General features: G+C 53.6%; 1 protein-coding gene across 13 annotated transcripts in view; it reads right to left on the bottom strand.

Annotated features, from left to right (window-relative positions):
- SLC29A1 (solute carrier family 29 member 1 (Augustine blood group)) overlaps positions 1 to 18,112 on the bottom strand; it is a 34,025-nt gene that overhangs the window by 3,953 nt on the left and 11,960 nt on the right. For 7 of the 13 annotated variants that reach the window (XM_071576460.1, XM_071576511.1, XM_071576454.1 and 4 more), the window contains 9 exons: positions 3,743 to 3,825; positions 3,176 to 3,257; positions 2,747 to 2,907; positions 2,379 to 2,518; positions 2,036 to 2,170; positions 1,767 to 1,864; positions 1,322 to 1,412; positions 1,118 to 1,206; positions 867 to 975 (listed from right to left, as the gene is read on the bottom strand). In XM_071576460.1, coding sequence (XP_071432561.1) covers positions 867 to 975; positions 1,118 to 1,206; positions 1,322 to 1,412; positions 1,767 to 1,864; positions 2,036 to 2,170; positions 2,379 to 2,518; positions 2,747 to 2,907; positions 3,176 to 3,257; positions 3,743 to 3,771 — 934 coding nt within the window. In that variant the 5' untranslated portion in view covers positions 3,772 to 3,825. Of the gene's footprint in view, positions 1 to 866; positions 976 to 1,117; positions 1,207 to 1,321; positions 1,413 to 1,766; positions 1,865 to 2,035; positions 2,171 to 2,378; positions 2,519 to 2,746; positions 2,908 to 3,175; positions 3,258 to 3,742; positions 3,844 to 4,586; positions 4,768 to 5,482; positions 5,504 to 7,239; positions 7,327 to 10,058; positions 10,196 to 18,112 lie in introns of those variants that run through there. The other 6 variants (XM_071576483.1, XM_071576466.1, XM_071576473.1 and 3 more) reach the window with 6 other exon arrangements.

Genomic DNA, 18,112 nt, shown 5'->3' with positions numbered 1-18,112 from the left:
GCAAAACAGTTCTGCAGACACCACAGCTAGTGGAAAAGGAAGGGGAGAAGGCACTCCAGGTGTCAGAGAAGAAATTCCCATGCAGCCCTTGGTGCACACCACAGTGAGGTAAGCTAGCCCCCTGTAGCCCATGGAGGTCCATAGTAGAGCAAATATCCAACTGCGGCCTGTGGAAGACCCCATGCTGATGCAGATTTGCTGGCAGGACTTGTGATCCTGCAGCAGACCCACACTGGAGCAGTCTCTTCCTGAAGGACTCCATGCCTTTGAAAGGCCCCAGATTGGAGCAGTTCATAAAGAACTATAGCCCATGGGACTCATATTGGAGTTCATGGAAGACTCTCTCATGGTAGGATCCCCATGGTGGAGCAAGGGAAGACTGGGAGGTGTCTTCCCCCTGAGGAGGAAGCAGCGGCAGAGAAAATGTGTCATGAATTGACCACAATCCTCATTCCCTGTCTCCCTGCACTGCTGCAGGTGAAGGAGGCAAAGAAATCGTGACTATAGTTAAGCCTTGGAAGAAAAGAAGGGAGGGGAGGGGTGGAAGGTGTTTTAAGATTTTGGGTTTTTTATTTCTCATTATCCTGTTCTGATTTGATTGGTAATAAACTAAATTAATTTTCCCCAAGCTGAGTCTGTTTTTCCTGTGACAGTAATTGGTGAGTAATCCCTCACTGTCCTTATCTCAATCCAGGAGTCTCTCATCATATTTTCTCTCCCCTGTCCAGCTGTAGAGAGTTTTGAAGCGGCTTTGGTGGGCACCTGGCATCTGGCCAGGGTCATCCCACCACACATACTTACTACTTCAAGCCCACTTACCTTGTCCTCAGTTTTCTCCTATTTCACCCCATCCCTGGCACACTTACCCCATCTGTTTCCCTCTCCGAGGACAGTGGACACCTTAGCTGTGATGGCAGGAAAGACGCCAATGGTGACAGTGAAGACGAAGCAGACACAAAGAGCCATGACCCAGAGCTAGGCAGATGAGAGAAAGATGCTCGTACCAAACACAAGGCAAGAGACCAGTGCAGGGCTGATCTCCTCTCCTCATGCTTTCCTACACCTTTGCCCATCCTGAAAGGAAGGACAGGGCAGGGCTTGCTGGCAACACACAGACCTTCTTAAAAATAGCAACAACAGAGGGCTTCTCATCAGGGTTGTGGATAGGGATGATCTTTGAGTTATTCTGCTCCATTCCATTCTCGTCTGCATGGAGAGACATATGTAAGTCATAGCAGACCCCAGAAAGCTGAGATCTAATTCAGTTCTTTCTTTCAGCTCTTTTTCTTTTCCCTTTCTTTTCCTCCTCTCAGCCCCTTACCTTTCTTAATCAGGTCTCTCTTGGTCTCCAGCTCTGCATTGTACACACGGTACTCTGTCTTGTCCTTCATGGAGTAGTATCGAAAGAAATCCTGCAGAGAGACAGCGTGGAGGACTCATTCATGCACGCAGAAACAAGGCTTGCAGGGTCTGTGTGGCAACAGCAATATGGGCAAACTATTCCTTTCACTTATGTCCAATAATGATGCTTTCCTGCTCTCCTACGGACTCAGACACTCCACTATCTGTATTGTATTCTTACTGGGATATTTGAGGTGAGAAGTATCTTGGAGTGCTCTCTCAGGACACAGGAGAGCTTGGCCTGACAGAGGAGGTGGGGGCTGGTAGGAGCCAAGGCTGGGATACTAGTGGGCCACAGTCCTTGTCCTGGGAGGTCCAAAGGTCTCATGTCCCCACACCCTTCCCCACCAGGACAACAGTCTCACCATGCGAGGCAGCATGATGTAGGAGAAGATTGCCAGTACGATCGCCACACAGGCCGTGGTGAAGTAACCGATGAAGCTCTCAGGTTGCTGGGCGCCAACTGAAGGCACAGGAGGAGAGAGATGGGGGAAAAATGAAGATGATGATGAGGGCTGAGAGGAGTGAGGCCCTGCTGCTGTGTCCCACGCAACCCTGCAGCATGACCCCAGCACATCCTGTGACAGCAGTGCTCTGGGAACACCGCATCACCTGCAGGACAGGGATTACTCACTGGCTATGCTGAAGATCATCGCCAAAGCAGCAAAGGTGCCCGCCAAGCCTTGCCCACTCATGATGGGGGCTGTGTAGCTGGCAGGCAGGAGCCCTGCCAGCCCAAAGACGCTGCCCTGGAGAATAGCGCCAAAAGCTGTGAAGGGGAAAGATATGCAGAAATGAGAAACCAATGGCAAGGATGGATTAAACTTCTGCAGGGAGCCAAGGTCTCTGCCCTGCAAGGCAAGGCAAGTCCCCCCCCTCCTTGGCTCTTCCACGCAGAGGTTCATGCCTTTCTCCCAGAGGGATCAGCATGAGCCATGGGGCTGTGCCCCCTTCCTTCCCTGCCCTGCTTCACTCACAGTTGATGAAGACAATGCTGATCATAGTAAAGATGAAGAAGGGAAGAGGCTCCATGGGGACTTTCACCATGATTGCAGTGACTAAAAACACGAGCCCAATGGCCACCAGGCTGCCTGAGATGCGGATCTGCTGGGAAATCCTATAAAAGAGGGTCTCAGTGAGGAAAACCCAGCCCTCCAAAAGCCTGTGAGGCTGGGACCAAACTATCCTGTAGGAATCCCGGCTAAACCCTAGGACAGGAGACAGGTGTTTTGCCTTTGACCTGACTGAATGGGCTGCGGCCTGTCTGAGTGCTGGGGCAGGAGGACAGGCCAGGGCTGGGCAGTCCTGTGGAGGCTGGCAGGGGCAAGAATAGGGCAAGGCTCACCGCTGGTGGATGAAGGAATTGAGGCAGGTGAAGATGAGGAGGGGCACCATGGCACAGAGAGTCATGAAGTTGTCAAACACGGACTGCAGGTAGGAGGGTTTGGAGGTCTGGTTCCTGATGTGGCTCATGTCCTCTGGGTCCTTAAGGCGGCTGATGAAATACTATAAGGGAAAGAGCCTGGTGAGGCTGAGATTCTGCAAGGCCTCCCCCTATACACACCCAGACCACCCTCATCCTTCCTCCAGAACTGTGCTCATCCCTGCTGCTGCCTCAGTGCCACTCATCCCACCCAGGTCACACATGCTTGTGTTCTCTGTGTGCAAACACAGAAGCTCTATGCTGTGCCTTGCTGACACACCTGCACCATGGTCCTTCAGCACGACAGGGGAAAATTAGTGTAATGGACAACAGCAAGAGGGAAACCCTCACCTCCCTGGCAGTCATAAAGAAATTCCACGGCAGCAGTGTTCCCAGGCCCAGGATAAAGAAGATCAGCCAGACAGCCTTGTACCTGTGGAGACAACAGAGAGGTCTGGAGGAGATGCTGGGCAGGGCAGGGGAGAGGCATCACTTCTGACTGTCCCTGACTCCACAGCAGGAGGCATCAGGAGGAAAAGGGAGGATGATGTTTATTTTTCTGCCCCTACTAGCCTGGGCTGCTGGAAGAGATGTGGCACTGCAGAGGGACCACGGGACGCCCTAACCAGGAGGGTTGGAAGGCAGGGGGAGATTGGCTACGCCCTAGCATGTGGCACCCAGATACGCCCTAGCATGTGGCACCAGATCTGGGAGGGAGTCAGGCTTCCCAGGCATATCCCGGCACAAGGGACTGTTTACAGCCTATTTGCTATAGAAAAGCTGAGAGAAAAGGGACAGCTCAGTAAGACAATGAGCATGCAGGAGAGGGGGTCCCCCCAAATGCTGGGTTCCCTTGTCCTCCCACACCTCCTGGTATCCTGGATGTGCTCCCATACCTACATCAGAACCTGCCATTACCTATCTTGAGGCCCGTCCCTTGCTGTCATCTTGTGTGGCAAGAGTCAGCACAGGTCCCAGCAAGTCTTGTCACTGCTCTCCGTCTGGAAAACAAACAGAAGCTTTTATGGGAGTGAGGGACACAAGCCAGGCAGGGGCAGTGCTGGTTTTAACCCCAATCCATGCTGCTGGCTAAGTGCTCCACAGTACTGGGAGCCAAACACCAACCCAGCAAGTGATGAGAGCACAGCACAACAGTTTCAGAAACCTGCAACTCAGATTCCTTCAGCCGAGAGGCTGTGATACATAGCCTTATTCTGCTGGTTGGGCACACCAAGCCTTCCCTCCAAAACGAAACTGCTTTCCTGAGATGTCCAGGCTGCTCATGCTGGCTGCCCAGCTGCTCACAGCAGGCTCTTAAGGGATTTAAGAGCCTGCAGCTCTATGCCCCCAATCCTGGGGCTGTGAGAGAAACATGTGCACAGTGGGCTGTATCTGTCCCCCCTGCCCTTCCCACCTTCCTCCAATGCCCGAGGCTTGGCAACACAAAAGACACATTTAATTCAGCAGCCTCTCCGACCTGAACCAAGCAAATCCCCCATTTTCAATTCCGCTTTCCTGGGGCTTTCGCAGCCCTTTCCTGAGTCACCTTGAAAAGCCAAGGGCGTTCCTGGCACTGCTGTCCCCTCCCAGGCGCCCACCACTCCTTTTTCCCATCACCACCTGCTGAGCACCTGCACCACTCAGGTATCACTCTACCGGCCGATGCAGTCTCCAGAGCTCCGAGAAGGCACCTTCCCTCCCCAGTCCCCCCTCTCCCCAGGGCAGAGCGGGATTATCGGCCCTGGAGAAGCCGCAGGCCTGCCTTGTGCTTTTCCAGTCCGGGTGGCGCAGCACGGGGTGCTCCCGCACTCCTCCCAGGGCTTCACCTGTAGTGGGGCTGCCAGCGCTGTGTCGCCGGGCCTCCCGGGACATGCCCCCCGGCTGCCCGCTCTGCCGCCGCCTGCAGCATCCCTGCCTGCGCCCTGCCAGGTGGGGCGGAGGAGGAGGAGGAGGCAGCCAGCAGCATGCTGGAATCTGTAGTCCCTGCCAGCCCCTGCACAGCGCAGCCCGTCCCCTGGCACAGGTGCCCGTGTGGTTCTGGGCACAGATCGCCTCCTCCCACCATGGAGTCCTGCAGGCTGGGGAGCCTGAGTTATTATGGAACCAAAACATAGCCGGCAGGATGCGGAGAGAAATTTGGGAAGCCCCTTGGATGCTTGGGAAAGCCAGAGCAGGACAACAATATGCCTGCATGGGATCAGAGCCCTGCCAACGCAGCAGGTGCCACCCTGTTAATGTCGGAGCCATCTGCAGCACCGCTCCCCTCCCTTTCCACACAGACAGCCTGGGGGCATGACAGCTCCTGCCTTGTCCAAGTGAGCCATCCAAGCTTCCAGAAAAAACATCCCAAAATCCCCTCACGGCAGCCTGCCAGTACTTCTGGGGAAGAGACACCTCGAGCCCTAACCTGGAACTAGCGGAGTAATCTGCAAGCACAACAGCTACCGCTTCGCACACAGAAACCCCACTAAGGCCACTGCTTCTCTCCAGGCAAAGATCTCAACCCAAAACAGGCAGGAGAAACCCAGTGCCCCCAGTATGTCCTCAGCAAGCCCACAACATGCTGCCCCTTGCCCAGTCATGCCCTTGGCCCTCCTTCCAATCCCCACCAGGTCACATTGGTGTCCCAAGAAACAGGGACTGATCCCACTGACATACCTGGGGAGAGAGGACAGAGCCAGGGCAAGCCTCGTGTTCAGAGTATTTGAAGGTAGTCTTCCCCTGTTTCCAAACACACCCCTCCCCCCCCCCCCGCTGTCAGGGGTGAGTGCCAGGCCTAGGCTCAAGTCACCAGGGCTGGAGCCCTGGGGGTCTAGCGGCATCCATGAAAAAGGAGAAGAGGTATCAGGTACCACAGCTGGCACACAGCCCGTGTGTGGTACCACACACTGCCCAGGCATCCAGAGAAGAGAGGAAGGGAAGTGTGCTGTGAAGGAGATGGCAGGAGCTGGGGGCGTTGAGGAGGAGACAGTGGGAGCTGGGAGCAGGACTCGGGGGGCGCAGGAGCAGGGCATTCTGGCATGCTGTTGCTTTCCCACCACCTCCTGCTTCCGCCCAGAGCGTGCCCACATCCCTGCGTCGGGAGCCCAGCCTCCTTGGCAGGCACTGCCAGCCCTACTCTGCTCTGTTTGTTTTCCATCTCACTTTGCTAAGTGCCTCCTAATTTTTTCCACAAAGAGACAGTGCCTGCCAAAGGGTGCACGGGTCAGCAGTCATTACAGCAGGAAACACTTCCAGCCACTGGCTGTTACAAACAACTCTGAAACAGAAAAGGACACATGAACCAACACCAGCAACAGGTGGAAGCCTCACTCCCACTGGGGGAGAGCAGCCCTCCCCTATGGGACATGGGAACAGATGCCACCTCTCCAGCTGGTGCAGTGCAGCTCTAACCACCTCCCAGAGGAGTCTGCTAGTGTTTAGCCAAGCCACCAGCTTGGTGGTTGCACATTCTAAAGGACAGGGAAAGGGAGGAGTAATGTGGGGCCTTGGTGTAAGGACATCCCTTTTGATCCTGGGCATACAGCAGTTTGTCTTATCCCCACAAAAGCAATGTGTAAGTGGAAGGAAAAAGATCACAAGGAGTGGGTTTAACAAACCACAGACTAGCACCTCTAAGCAGGTACAAACAAGAGATGGCACAATTTTAATTGCCCATTCATTACACACAAAGGCCATGACAGATGCTGACACCTGCGGTATTGGGCCACGCGCAGTCCCATTACCAGGCAAGCCTTGGGAGCTGACAGCAGAGCCAGCTGTCACCAAAACCGCCTAACCACAGCAGAAAAACCTGCACTGCAGGACAGCCACACCTGCAGGCAGACGTTTGTCACCCAGATTTGGACTTACCCATCTCTCCCCTTCCATGCATCCCCTTTTCCCCTGTTCCTGCTGCCTTCGCTGAAGGTGAGCACAGTGCATGCTTGGCTTCCCATTCAAGAGCAATTCCATGGTGCCATGTAGGCATGCTATGGGTTTATACCCAGAAACACCAGCTCTTTAAAAAGCCCTTTACACCACACCAAGCGTAGCAGTGTCCTTGCTGTCCCTAGCCAAAGGGTTGCCAGCACACTCAATGGCAAGCACCTCATGTCCTCCTGACACCATTGCAGCAATAAGGTCAGTACTTCCTCCAAGCATGGCCAAGACACGACAGGACCAGTTGCCTCACCAGCCTTCACCCCATCCTCTACATCTGCTTACCCACTGGTACATCTGTTTACCCACTCCCGGAAGGAAGACTGATTCGGAGGACCCTCAAAGTTTATCTGCGGGCACAGAACAAGCTCAGCACAGGGATGTAAGTCACATGAAGCTCTGGAGGCCACGAATCTGCTGAAGGATGGGAAACACTCCAAGGCTGCCCGTTTCGTGAAATGAACTCTGACCATGCTGCTCATGGATTCTCCTACCTTGTGCCAGTGTCCAAGGAATCAGCCTCCTGGGCAGCGTTCTGCCCGCTTCCACCTTCAGCCACCAGCTGTGAGGCACATGCTTGTATTTCACAAGATGAATGACTGTGTGCAGTTATGCACCATTACCGTGGTGCTGAGATAAATGGAAGCCCTCCTAAAATAAGGGCAGGCGGGTACCTTGGATCAAAGCAGAGGCCTATCTGGCTCAAAGGCTTGTCTCCAACAGAGGAAAAAGCAGATGCCAGGAAAAGGTAAAAGTGACACACGCATAGAGTAACTCCTGAACTGTTCCCCAGCCTCTGAGCTGGAATGGACATGCCGTTCATGTGCATTGTAGCCCACAGTGGGTTTCACTTCTGTGAAATCCTGCTTCCCCCTTTAACTTGGGAGCTTCTGAGAGGGGGCAGCAGCTCTTCTCGCACACAGGACCTTGTCCAGGGCTCCTTTGCCCTCGACATCAAAGGGTGGATGAACATTGAAGTGGCGGTTTTACAGACCTGGATTGTATCCACCCAACAGCACATTTTCCAAACAGAAATTCTAGCTCACTTAGTCATCCAGGCATGGCTCCACGCCTTCAGTCCTCCTTATTGCTTTCCTCCAAACCTTCCCCTGGTTCTCCTCAACTCTTCTAGAGATGCTGGTGCTGGGACATACAGGGACTGGCAGGGGTGAGACACCAATTTGAAGAGTGGCACAAGGATTTCCCACTTTGTTTCTATTTTGTCACTCACAAAGATGATTTGATGTGTGTTTTTATGCACATCCAGATAACTGAAATAGCTCCAGGCCTTGCTGTGAATGGCCAGCTTAGTACATAATCTTGTTTGTGGATTTGGGGCCTCCTCTCTCCCTCCCTCTCTGCCTTGTCTATCACTTGATATTTATCTAAACTGAATTTCATCTGCCTACTGCCTGCTGTTGTAATTGTCAGTACTCTTTCCTAGCTGACACTTGTCCCAGTGAACCTGAGTAATCTAATCACCTCAGCAAAACTCTGTCATCTTATTGCTCATTCCCTTTTCCAGGTCACTCACGAGTGTGTTGAAAAAACATGGGACAAACCTAGAGATCTCTTTTCACGGCAAAAATTGACTGCTGACTCCTACACCGTCCTTCCTGTTTTCTTACTAATTATGGAGCCATGTGAGGACCTCCTCTCTTGACCAGCAAGTTCCCTTAAAATCTGGGCTGAAAGCTGATTTGCACTCGTCTTGGGAAGCAGCGTGGGCACTATGAGCCCAGAGCCCCTAGGAAGTGCTGCTACAATCCTGGAGACCCCTTGGCAGGCGATTCCCCACTTGCCCATGGTCCCTGTCCCTGCACAGACTCTCAGGACACACAGCAGATTTAGAGGTCAGCTATTCCCTGAAATTCCCTCCTGCCCTTCTTAGAAATGAACGTCACATCTTTTGCCCCTCCCAGTCCCTGAGGGCTGGGGCAGTTGAGAATGACTAGAGGCCACACGTGACAACCAGCTGCTTCACCCTCCCTTTTCTTCAGGGGGACACTGCGTGGCCCAAGCCACTAGTTGCTTTTTCCCTTTCTTTTATAACCTTTCCTCTGCAAATATTCTGCAGAGCCCCCTCAAAAGAAGGTGGAAGAAACTGCTCAGGCTCTTGTGAAGCAAACAAAGAGGCAAAAGCTTCAAACCAAAAGCTTTGCCAGAGAGGCAAAGGCTTTTCTGCTATGGCCTCTCTTCCTCTGATCTCCAATCCCTCCAATGGCCTGCTGCAGGTTTCCTACTCTTGGGGTGCTTTGTGAGCAGTTTCCATGACCTGATAGCACTTCCTATTCTTCTTCTTCTCCTTTCTGCCTCTCAGCAAACAGCCTTGTAGTGCCCTCTGTTCCCACAGCACTGCTCTGTGCCTGCATCCTGAGGAGGGGGCTTAGCAGGTGAGCAGAAGGGGGGTATTTCTGCTTTCTCCCTTACCTTGCTGTCTGCAGACAAATTCATCTGCATTGCCAGGGCTTGGCTGACAAAAAAAACCCTCTTGAAAGGCACCTTGTGCAGTGCCCTCACCCCGCAGAGCGAAGGTCCCTGGGCAATGTTTCTGACCTGCTTCACCTGGTTGCCTTCACTCCTCCAGGGACAAAAGGAGAGGCAGCTCTAGACCTCGTCTGCCTTCGGGCTTGCAGCACTAGCAGCCACCACGCAAACACTCTGCAGAGCAGAAGCCGTGGATACTGACCTCACTCCCAGCACCGCTGTTATCTCGGCTGCCAGGTGGCGCAGGGGGCAGCCCTGCGGTGTGTTTTGAAATGGTGTGTTTTGAACTGCACACACCAGCCAGACCCAAAGTCCCTTATCTGGAGAGTTCAAGGAGCCCTGAGAGGCTCCCTGGGGGCCCTTGCCCCTGGCAGGTAAAGAGATCTGGTCAGGCAGCAAATTCCCTAGGGTCCAGTGGAACTCCAGTACTGTCCTCAGAGGGCTTCCCACCAAGGAAAGGGCAGTGATGGGGCAAAGCCAGCCCAAAAACTACCCCAGGTGACACAGCTGGGACTCTTCCAACCATTACTGAGTTCCATGAAGCCTAGGCATCCAGATCCTCACCAGGACTGCTGAGTGGGTTTCCAGCTCTCACATATCACTGGCCAAACACCATTGAGGGGGCCTTAGCAATGGCAGGCTCATAATACCCCCCACACCTCCCTCCTCAGCACATGATGAGTGCCCAAATCCAGGTACAGCTTCATCCCTGGCCAGAAAAAACCCTCCAGGCACCCATACAACCCCCTGGAGCAGAGACGGGTTCTCCTGCCCAGCATTCCATCGAATGCTGCAGGGGGACATTGAAATGTCCCAGCAAGCTTACCAGAAGGGCAGGGTGGTCGAAGCCCTTTTCTCCTTGTCACTTCAGGCCACAGGACTGCAGGGATGATGCAGCCTTGGGAGAGACAGGAAAAGCCCTGCAAATATTGGAGCAGTTGCCTGGTCCAAGGCTGGTGGTTTTGGGGTGCAGGAGGAGATACAGTGCCTGAGGCAGGAAGGGGGTGTGGGGCGGGCAGGAGCTAAGGGAGGGACATAATTTTTGAGCAGGCGTCAGAGGAGAGATAAGCTGATCTCAGGAACCTGTTTGCAGAGACAGGATTCACAGGGGCTCTGCTGAGAAGGTGGTTTCCCTGATGGCACCAACTCAGGCCACTCTTCCCAGGGAAAAAGACCATCTCTTCCAAGCCACAACCCTGACCTGCTTCTTTGGAGGCTGTGAAAGTAGGCACGTTTTTCCAGGGCTAGGTTCAGATTCCAGTTTTTGGAAACTTAGAAAAATAAAGACGCTTTGTCCCAAGGGCAGAGGGAGGGATTTGCTCAGGGTTCCACTCAATGCAACTGCAGAAACCTCCAGAACCCGGACAGTGCTTCCAGGCAGCTTTCAGCACCTCCAGAAGATGCAGGGAGATGGGGAAGGGCAGAGGGTGACCCACTATGGGCATACACAGAATCTCACACCAAGCTCATGACACCTGTCCATGGTTTCCTGTGGGACCACCATGGGTTTGGGGAGAGCTTGGGAATGCCTCACCCAGAGCTTCATCCTCTCCCTGCACCCTCTGCAGCTGGCAGACCCTCACAGCCCATGTCCACAGGACTTGTCCAAGGGACTCAGGGGCATCAGTGGCCAGTGGAGGTGCTGCCTCGGGGCCGCAGGGAGGGGGTGCTGCGGGAAGGAGTGCTTCCCTCGGATCGATCTGAGGGCTGCAGCGGGAAGAAGGACAATGGGAGGAAGCCAAGTTTCCATTTCCAAATGGAGAAAACATTACAGGACCCCTGTGGAGAACAACTGGACACCTTTAATGTAAAAATCATTTGGGAGCACAAGGAGCAGCCAGAGGCAGACCCAAGCTGGGAGCGGGTCCTCCTTGCATGGAGGAGGCCAGAGGCTTGATTCAGTGGTGGCACAGGCACACGCCATGCCAGGACAGCCATGCACAAGAGACAAAAGCAATCCCAAACGTGCCACAGCACAAGGCACTGTTCTGGCTCCTGCCTGCCTGCAGCCTGGCTCTCCCACAGGCAGATGAAACTCCTTACTTCCACCCAGTTAGGTGGTAAGATCCCCTGAGGCATGGCTGCCTGATGCACCTCTTTTGCTATAGTACTTTTTCCCCAGTCACACTAGGGCTTGCTCAGAAGGAATCCCTGCCTTTGCGTGCCCAGATGGTATCTCGGTCAGCCACACCTCAAGCAGCAAAGCAATCAGAGGGATGGGCTGAGCCTACAGGACCATGTCCCCATTTCCCCTCCATGTCTGCAGCTGAAAGGAGTGAAGGTAAGATATGTAAAGAGGAAGCACACAACAAAACAGGACAAGAGCAAATCATAGCCAGAGAATTCTAAAAATAAGGACTTAGTGAATGCAAGCAGAGAAACTCAGGGGATAGAATCCCATGGACTGTGGAAAGACAGGTAATAATGTTTCTGCACACCCTACCTTCTCCTGGGCTTGGGAGGGTTTTATCTATCAGCAACACATGGCTACCTCGAGGTCACTGCCTGGGTAGGCCACCAGCCACTGGTGCTGGGACATAGAGAGATGATTCCTCCTTCATTGCTTTGTGTTCCTGAGGACTGAGCTCAGACCCAGGAAGGGGTCAGGTCAGGAATAACATAAGGGAGCTGAGCGTGGAGAAACCTGCAGTTGAGGGTCTGGAAAAGGATGAGAACAGCTTACATTCCAGCCAGGAGGTCCTCAAAACAGTCCTGCAGTGAGGGGCAAGGTAGGAGGGGCTGTGAAATCACTGGCAAGTTCAAAAGTCCCTGTAAATTCTTCCCCAAGCTATGCATGGAGCCCCTCCATGCACAGAGCCCCTGACAGAGGACGCTCGGAGGGCTCAGCTCAACCACTCTCCTATACCAAATCCCACTCTGTACTTTATTGGTGCTCCTTTCCCCCAGGAGAGTCTGAGTCCAAGGCCCACTCGTTCATCCCCAAGACAGGGATGTGTCTGGAAGGACAGGAAAAGCTGGCTGCCAACCAGAAGTAAGAGCACCTGCCTGCAGCATCCCCCTGCCTTGCTGCCACCTCCTGCACCCCATAGCACCTTCTCGTGCTGGGAGAGAGGCTGTCCTTCCAGCTCTGGATCCCTCCTGTATGGAGCCAGATGCACAGGTGCAGAGCTGACAGGACCCTCAAGAGGCAAGAGCTGCCCAAATCCAAAGAGAGATGCCCCCAGAGAGGAGGGGAGAGCATCCCCCTGGGGTGGATGAAGCAAGTATTGCCCCTGCACCCAGACAATTCAGCAGAAGGCCTGCAGCAGGTTGCCAGCCCTGCTGGGGGGCTGGCTCAAGGGCAGAGACCATTTTGCCCCCTCTCAGTTTTTCAGAGGCTGGTCCAGGCTGCACAGCTGCTTCCCATTTAGTGGAGGACAGAGAAGCGAAACCAGAGCCAAAACAACACAATTTTCCCCTGGTGTCACCACCTCCCCAGCTCCCAAAATCTGGAGGGGCAATTCAGCTGAGCAGCAGCCCCCTGGCAGAAGCTGGGGCAGACACACAGCGACCAACCACCACTGGCCTTCAGTGAATTGAGGTTGGCTCCATCCTCTGCATGTCAGCTGTGCCCGGTGGCCAGGACAGAAATATATGGGCTATTTTGGGTCCCTGCAAACCAAAATGGCCTTTCACTTGTAGGCCAGCTCAGAGCAGGGACCCTGGCTGACCATTGCTTTTGGCACGAAATGTCTGCAGCCCTACCAAGAAAAGGGATGGTAAGCATAGAAACAGATTTTTGGGATCCATCACAGTCCCATGAAGTCTCTCTGCCAGCTGCCTGTCCTGCCAAGATCCTGCTCACTGCCTGGACAGCCACAGCATCTTGCAAACTCCAAACTGGCTTCAGCTGCTAAATGCAGCTATTTCACAATGGATACAATGGCTCTGCTTCAGGAGACAGGAGTGCCTGTCACTCCCTCACCTCAAAACCCCTCTTTACCCCACAATCCTCAGAAACAAATGGAGGAAGAAGGGATGGATGTCAAATCCAGTCACTTCCAAAGCTGTAGCTATCTACTAACAGTGGGGCAAAGCTGTCCCTACAAGTCCCAGAAGTTGGAGGGACTTGAGGAGCTACACGTGCCTGTACATTTTCCAGCTGCTTTTAAATGGGGCTGAGAGGAAAATGGTGCCTGCTGAGAGCTGGGTTTGTCATATCCCTGCTCTGTGGCAGACACAGAAGAGCTGTGTGGGCAGCACACAGTCTGTGGTCCAAGGAATGGAAAGCCGAGGAGGCAGCATGCCATCAGTGGCACGGAGCAAGCAAAGAACTTGGAATAAACACCCAGGGAGGAAGTGCCATCTCTGACACCCTTTTCACTCCTCCCTGAATAACTCAGCTTTCCCAAACAGCTTGGCAGGACTAAGGTCTCACATGTGTAGTCAAAGCAAGATTCAAGGCGGACACCTCCTTTGGAGAGACTAAGTCAGAGCCCAAACCTCCCACCCTTGGCAATGGCCTTGACTAAACCGTGGCAAACAGGAAAATCTTTATGCAAGTAGGATCAGGCAGGGAGAACAAACAGGAGGTGGGGAGCTCACTGCTGTGTCTGCCCAAATCCCGTCAAAACAGTCTCCCACACAACCGACAGTAACGAGCTTGACCACAAGCTGGGAAAGAGCAAGTCACATCCCCTCCAAATTCCAGCCTATGCTGCTACATCTGTGCAACCAGCCACCACCCAGCATGCCACAGCCATGATATCCTAGCCTGTCGGGGACCATGAACACCCCCAGGGCTGCCTCAAGGAAGCATGAAGAACTCTGAATGAGAGCCACTGAGTGCTCTGCTCATGTCGAAACGGCACTTTGCAGCCACTGGCACTGGCCTGCAGATTCCGAGAGCCTTCCAGTTTCCCTCAGATTAATGTGGGGAGCAGAGATGAGGGCAGCTCTAGATGTCCTGCTGGGAGTCCCAAGGTTACTGTAGCCTCTGTTGAGGTGAGCTGGCCATCCAGCAGGGTGTCCTGTCAGGGTTTGCCTGGGTGTCTTACCGTGCTGGGATGCCAATGTGCTTCCACAGTGATGCTGGGTGACAGAGAGCCCAGAAGCTGAGCCCCACTGAAGCAATCCCTGCTGACACACTGCATCCCCCTCAGCCAAGGGAAAGGAAGGGAGGGATAGCTGGTAGCAGACAACCTATGTTTCTACATCAAAAGCCAGGCTATTTATTGATGTTGGGATTGGCTCTGGTTGAAGGCTCCACTTTTGGAGGAAGCCCAGGTGCAGACCCCAGGCAGGGGATGTGGAGCTATTCAGCAGCTCCCTCACCCACCCCCACCAAGGCATGGATTCTGCCCTGCATCACCTGGGCACTCCGCACCCACTGCCTCCAGGGTAACAGCCTCATCCAGGAACACTCTGGCAGATCAATGTCCTGATGTGGTTTACCACACAGACATACCAGCCTTATGTAGCCAGAGCAGTGGGTGTGAAGAGGGGAAGGAGAAGCTGAAGGGTAGGGTGGGTTGCTTCATAATAGCTTCATTGTGTTGCCGTTGGTCTGCCTCCTCCTGTGGTTAATGGATAATGCTCCTGCTCTCCTCAGGATGCCACAGAGATCCACCCACCCCTGCAGTCCTCAGCCACAGCCCAACATCTACAGACCCTGATGGGCTGTGTGCATCCTGCGGTGGTGGGCTCCCTGTGAGGGCAGAGATCCAGTCCTGAGCAAATACCATCAGGGAGCTGAGGGTAAAGCACGGAGGGAGGATAAAAAAATGGAATTGCCTCCAACTTGGTCCTGAGACCACAAAAAGACAACGCCTGTTGCGGGCAGAGCAGGAAAGGCAGATAAGGCTGGCATCACTTTCAACCCTGAGCCCTGGCCAGAATTGAGAAGCAAGATGTGCCACCAGTTCCTCCTGCCTTCCTGAGCTGTTCTCCAGGGGTTATCCCCAAGACTAAAACAGGAGAGCTCCTCTCATGAGCTTTTGCCATGTCTATGAGTTAAACCTGTAGTAAAACTCCAAAGCCCTAACTGTCTTGAGCCAGGTGAGCCAGCCCTCAGCTGCAGGTGTAAATTGGCTCCCTGTTCCTGCATGGTGTTAAGTGGGGGGCTGTGCTGGGCATGATGAACCAGGCAGGGGTGAGGACCATGTTCAGAGCTGCAGCCTGGGCAGCAGTGGGAGAAGCCAAGCAGGCTGGCCCAGGTAGGATGCCCCTCTCTCCAGCAGACTTGCAAGAGGCTGGTGCCATTTCAGTGTTATTCTGGGGGTGCTGGTACACATTCAGGTTGATGGCTTGCCCTCATCACAGCAAGGCTGATGACAGTCCTGCTGCCATGACTGAGCCTCAGTATGTGGCTGGAGTTGGCTGCTTACTAGGCAGGAGGCTGATTGCGTGGCCCTCCAGTCCTCCTGCTGCTCCACACCCAGATGCATCACTCCCAGCCCTGCTCTTCACCTCCTGCCCCTGCCTGCCTCCTCCCTCAGCAGCTTCCTGGTCTGCTCACTCCATGAATTTCCAACTGGAAATTTCACAGCAAGGTGCCTTCCTATCAAACAAGTCCTAAATTAACTGAACTAAAGCAAATCTCACTGGCAGTCGTGTGGTGGGAAGAAGGCAAGAAGGCTCTACGGAAATCTGCCTGATTTCCTGTTGATTTCTTTTGTGGGAGCCAGCAGGCAGGCAAAAGGTCTCTGCTCCGACTTTGGCCCCAAGGAAAGCAGGTCTCCTGGAGATGAATCCTCACCATGCTGATCCACATCTTAACAAGGAGACTGAAAGACAGCCTTGAGCACTGCACCCAGAATGCCAGGCTCACCAATTTGTATCACAGTTGGTGCATGACAGCCACATATACCCAGAGATCTGAGCCTCCCCTTTCTCTGGGATCAGGGAGACCAGGGAAAAGCCTGCTCCAAGCCAGAGCAAAATCAAAAAGTCAAAACAGTGATGTTCTTCACACTATCACCATCAGCAATAAAGATACAAAGGGCTGTTAGTGCTATTCCTATAGAACAGTTTTTCTTGCCTCCCAGGAGCAACAATTCTTGAACATGTTTCTCATGCAGCATCATGGCTCTGCTCCCAAATGGGGATGCCAGAGCCCATGTACAGGCCCCCAACCAGGTCTAGAGATTCTGGAGTGGGAGATTGGGGCAGTACTGTGCTGCAGCCTCAGCTGGGCACTGTAGGTCCTGTTGGACCACACATCTCAATGTAACCAAACCCACTCAGAGTCTGCCCCTACTCTGCATACTTCTTTACCCTTCCCACATCTTGCATACTGTTAACCTAGGAAACAATTAGCTTTTACTGCACTGCCTTATCAAATCCTAATAGCTGTGCGGCTGGTAAAACCCTGACTCCTGCCCATCTGCACATGCCTGTTGCTCACTCTGTGCCTCAGCTTGCTGGCAGCTGAGTATGAGTTAGCATACTTTGCAAGCTGGCAGTCCTGCAGCCCCAGCAGCACAGAGCTGGGCTGGCAGGTGCCTCAGGACAGAGCTTCGACCTGGGGAGGCTCAGGAAGGTGCAGGGAAGTAAGCGAGGTTTACTCTGTGGGGTCAGTACAGAGCTGGCAAGGACCACAAGCAAACAGCACTTTGCTGATGAGAGTGGGATTTGCAGCTTCCTTAGGATGTTACACTGAACAAAAACAACCAAGATCTACATGTGTCCCAGAAAAAGTATCAGAAGCTGTCCACTGGCTTTCCAAAGCCAATGGCTGGTGCCTTCCCACCTGGACAGGGCATGCAGGTGGTCCTGGGCTCCCTCTGTCCCGATGAGCTGGTACTCAAGCCCTGCCTCTGCAAGGGGAGCTGGGAATGAAGCTGAGCAGAGTGAGCAAGGTGTAGCACAGGAATGGATGAACGGGTGCCTTTTCCTCTGTCCCCTGGCTTATCCCCAGACCACAAGGAATGAGACAGGTCAGGCCAGGGCAAGAACAAAGCTCATGGCTCATCTTCAAAGAGGAAGAGGCTCAATAATACCTCCCAGCCCAAGATGATGAGAAGAGGGATGCCATGCTGGAGAATTGATGCCAGTACACAGCTCGGCGAGGAAAGGAGAAAAGGAACAACTGCAGGACGGAGGTGCCATACTGCCCTGTGTGCTGGCCCTACATTTGCTGATTCAGGCTGAAGTGAACTTCTTCATCCTCTTCACTCCAGGTACCTGGCACTGCATAGGTCCCACCTCTTGTCTGTGCTAGCTGCAAAGGAACAGTCACACAGGAAACCATCTTCTGAGTCCAATGGTAAAGCCCTTGGTGCTGAACAGAAAGTGTCTTTGCTCTGTGAAGACTTTTTTGGTGAGCTGAGAGCAAGCCTACCTGTCTTTTCCAGGAATGAAAGGCAATGGCAGGAGCAGAAGGAGGGAACACAGGACTGACACTATCAATGGCCCACAAGCTGCACTCAGACAACCAGTGAACCTGAGAGAAAAGCATCCCTGCATATTCACATCCTGAGATAGCTTTGTAGTGAAGGCAGGCTTGGAGGAGCCTGAGGCTGTTCAGCCAAGGCTGATGAGCAGAAACAATGCCACCAAGCTGGGATGAGGTGCAGAAAGGGAGTGGGATTTCCTGTGTCGGCAGTCACAGAAGTCTCTCAATTGTGTCTGCTCACAACAGGCAACTGAGGGGCCAGTTGGCTGCTTCCTGCTTTGGAGCAGCCGGGAAGCACATCCAGCTGTGGCCAACAGCTGCACAAATTCCTCTTGCAGCCCCTAGTCTTGGGGATCAAGGATACAGGCTTACTTGTCTGCGATCCCACAGCTCTAGGGCTTGGCCGCTGTTGCCTTCCCACACAGCCCACAGTTCCACAGCCCATTCCCGAGAGGCAGACAGGAGTGCTGTGAGTAAAGGCAGGGACTGTGTTGGTCTGCCAGTATTAGCACCTAGCACGAGTGTGAGGCTTAGATTTAACTACA

The sequence above is a fragment of the Pithys albifrons genome, chromosome 2 (genome assembly GCF_047495875.1).
Source record: "Pithys albifrons albifrons isolate INPA30051 chromosome 2, PitAlb_v1, whole genome shotgun sequence".
Classification (NCBI taxonomy): Eukaryota; Metazoa; Chordata; class Aves; order Passeriformes; family Thamnophilidae; genus Pithys; species Pithys albifrons.
This window is presented reverse-complemented; position numbering and strand designations above follow the sequence as displayed.